Source organism: Phytophthora parasitica (assembly GCF_000247585.1).
Source record: "Phytophthora parasitica INRA-310 unplaced genomic scaffold supercont2.112, whole genome shotgun sequence".
NCBI lineage: Eukaryota > Oomycota > Peronosporomycetes > Peronosporales > Peronosporaceae > Phytophthora > Phytophthora nicotianae.
Window position 1 is genome coordinate 48745 of NW_008649098.1, and position 1516 is coordinate 50260.

At 49.1% G+C, this 1516-nt stretch overlaps 1 protein-coding gene across 1 annotated transcript; it reads left to right on the forward strand.

Annotated features, from left to right (window-relative positions):
* Positions 1 to 863: 863 nt before the first annotated feature.
* On the forward strand, positions 864 to 1231 carry PPTG_19279 (hypothetical protein; the record flags this gene model as incomplete). Its single annotated transcript, XM_008917689.1, has 2 exons — positions 864 to 1075; positions 1147 to 1231. 2 exons carry the CDS (start codon positions 864 to 866, stop codon positions 1229 to 1231), a joined length of 297 nt encoding a protein of 98 aa, XP_008915937.1.
* Positions 1232 to 1516: the final 285 nt, after the last annotated feature.

Genomic DNA, 1516 nt, shown 5'->3' on the forward strand with positions numbered 1-1516 from the left:
CTCGCTGACAATCAGAACGGTGTCACACCTAAAAGGTTCCTCAGGCGTTTCGATGAGGGTGACGAAAAGAGATTCATCGGGGTTGGCACAATCTCGGAGCTATCGACCAAGGTCAAGGGTGGTGTGTCGAAATTCGTCGAACAGTGGACAACATGAAGGCATTGGAGACTCAAGCGGCGAACGCCATGAAACTTGGCCGTATTGATAACACCTTACTTTGAAGGCATTTGAAGTGACCTGATAATACGTCTGGTACGGATAGAGGTAATTGAGGAGCAAATATCCACTAAGTGAATACATACTGAAGCCCAATTGCCTAGTAAACGATGTTGTTATCGCCAATGATTGCTAGATTAGACATACTTGCTGATAGAAGGTGTCATAGCGAATGATTTCGGGATGAACACTTTAGCCGTCCAACGGCGGCAATTATGGTACAACCTTCACAAGTCTGAGTGGCCAGCGATATATCCTGCCGCAGATAGCTAGCTACCTGACATTATTCCTATCGGAGCAGTTCAGCACATTGGGCCCACTGTATTGGATCTCGGGCTATCCGTATTGCCAACATGGAAGAAACCACACATATTTTATAAATCCACCATGAGTTGTTTGTGTTCAGAATTGGAGTTGGCCACTCAGGACCTGGTATCTCCGTCGGTGTCTAAGTCTGGGAACAAGCGAGTGAACAATTCCCCGACGTCGAACCCAGCTATCTCGGTCTAGGAATACTGTTGGAGATCTGCATATCATTTCAAAATCGTTACACAGAGACGGTTGGCTACCTGCACTTGGAAACTTGCATAGTGTCGCCATGCAAGCACCTACGCGGTTCATGGAGCTCCTCTTGTCGCCTGCTACCGATGGTGAAACTCGCGCTGGCCAAGATACTCCAGCGCAAGCACAGTACTGCCTTCCCCCAATATGATGTGCCTCCAGTCGCTTCTGGTGAGCTGCAACCGCCCTCTGCAGCTCCGGAGGCAGCCTCCAAGTCGCAGTCGAAACGTGGCCGACCTTCGAAGAGCGACCAGGAGGTTTGGACGATGTCCTCCACGGAGACTCTGTTTACTACGAGGTAACTATAACAGTGGGTGTCTAGCAACTAATTCCCAATGATCGGATTCTAATGAACAGTGCTGTATGTAGGTATGTGAATGCAAGATACGAATTCGCACGTGCACGCAACCACGCTCAGGTTGATGCCTCATGGATCACTGGTCAACAAGACTGAGGACACTGCATACACCGTCACACAATACAAGGACAAGGTAATGCTGTCGAAAGAAGTGCTAACTTTGTGATCGTAACTTTAACTGTCTTTGTTGTGGTGCATGTAGATCAAGTGGCTAAAAAAGTGGGCTCTGTATCGGGATGACCGCAACACCACGGGCAATGTGTCAAAAGCTGCCGCACCACCCTTCCTCGAACTGATGCTCGAGCACTGGTGGGCTCCGAACCCAGGCATGCAAAACACTTCGCTCCTTGATGCAACAATTTGAAGATGCCGACACAGACG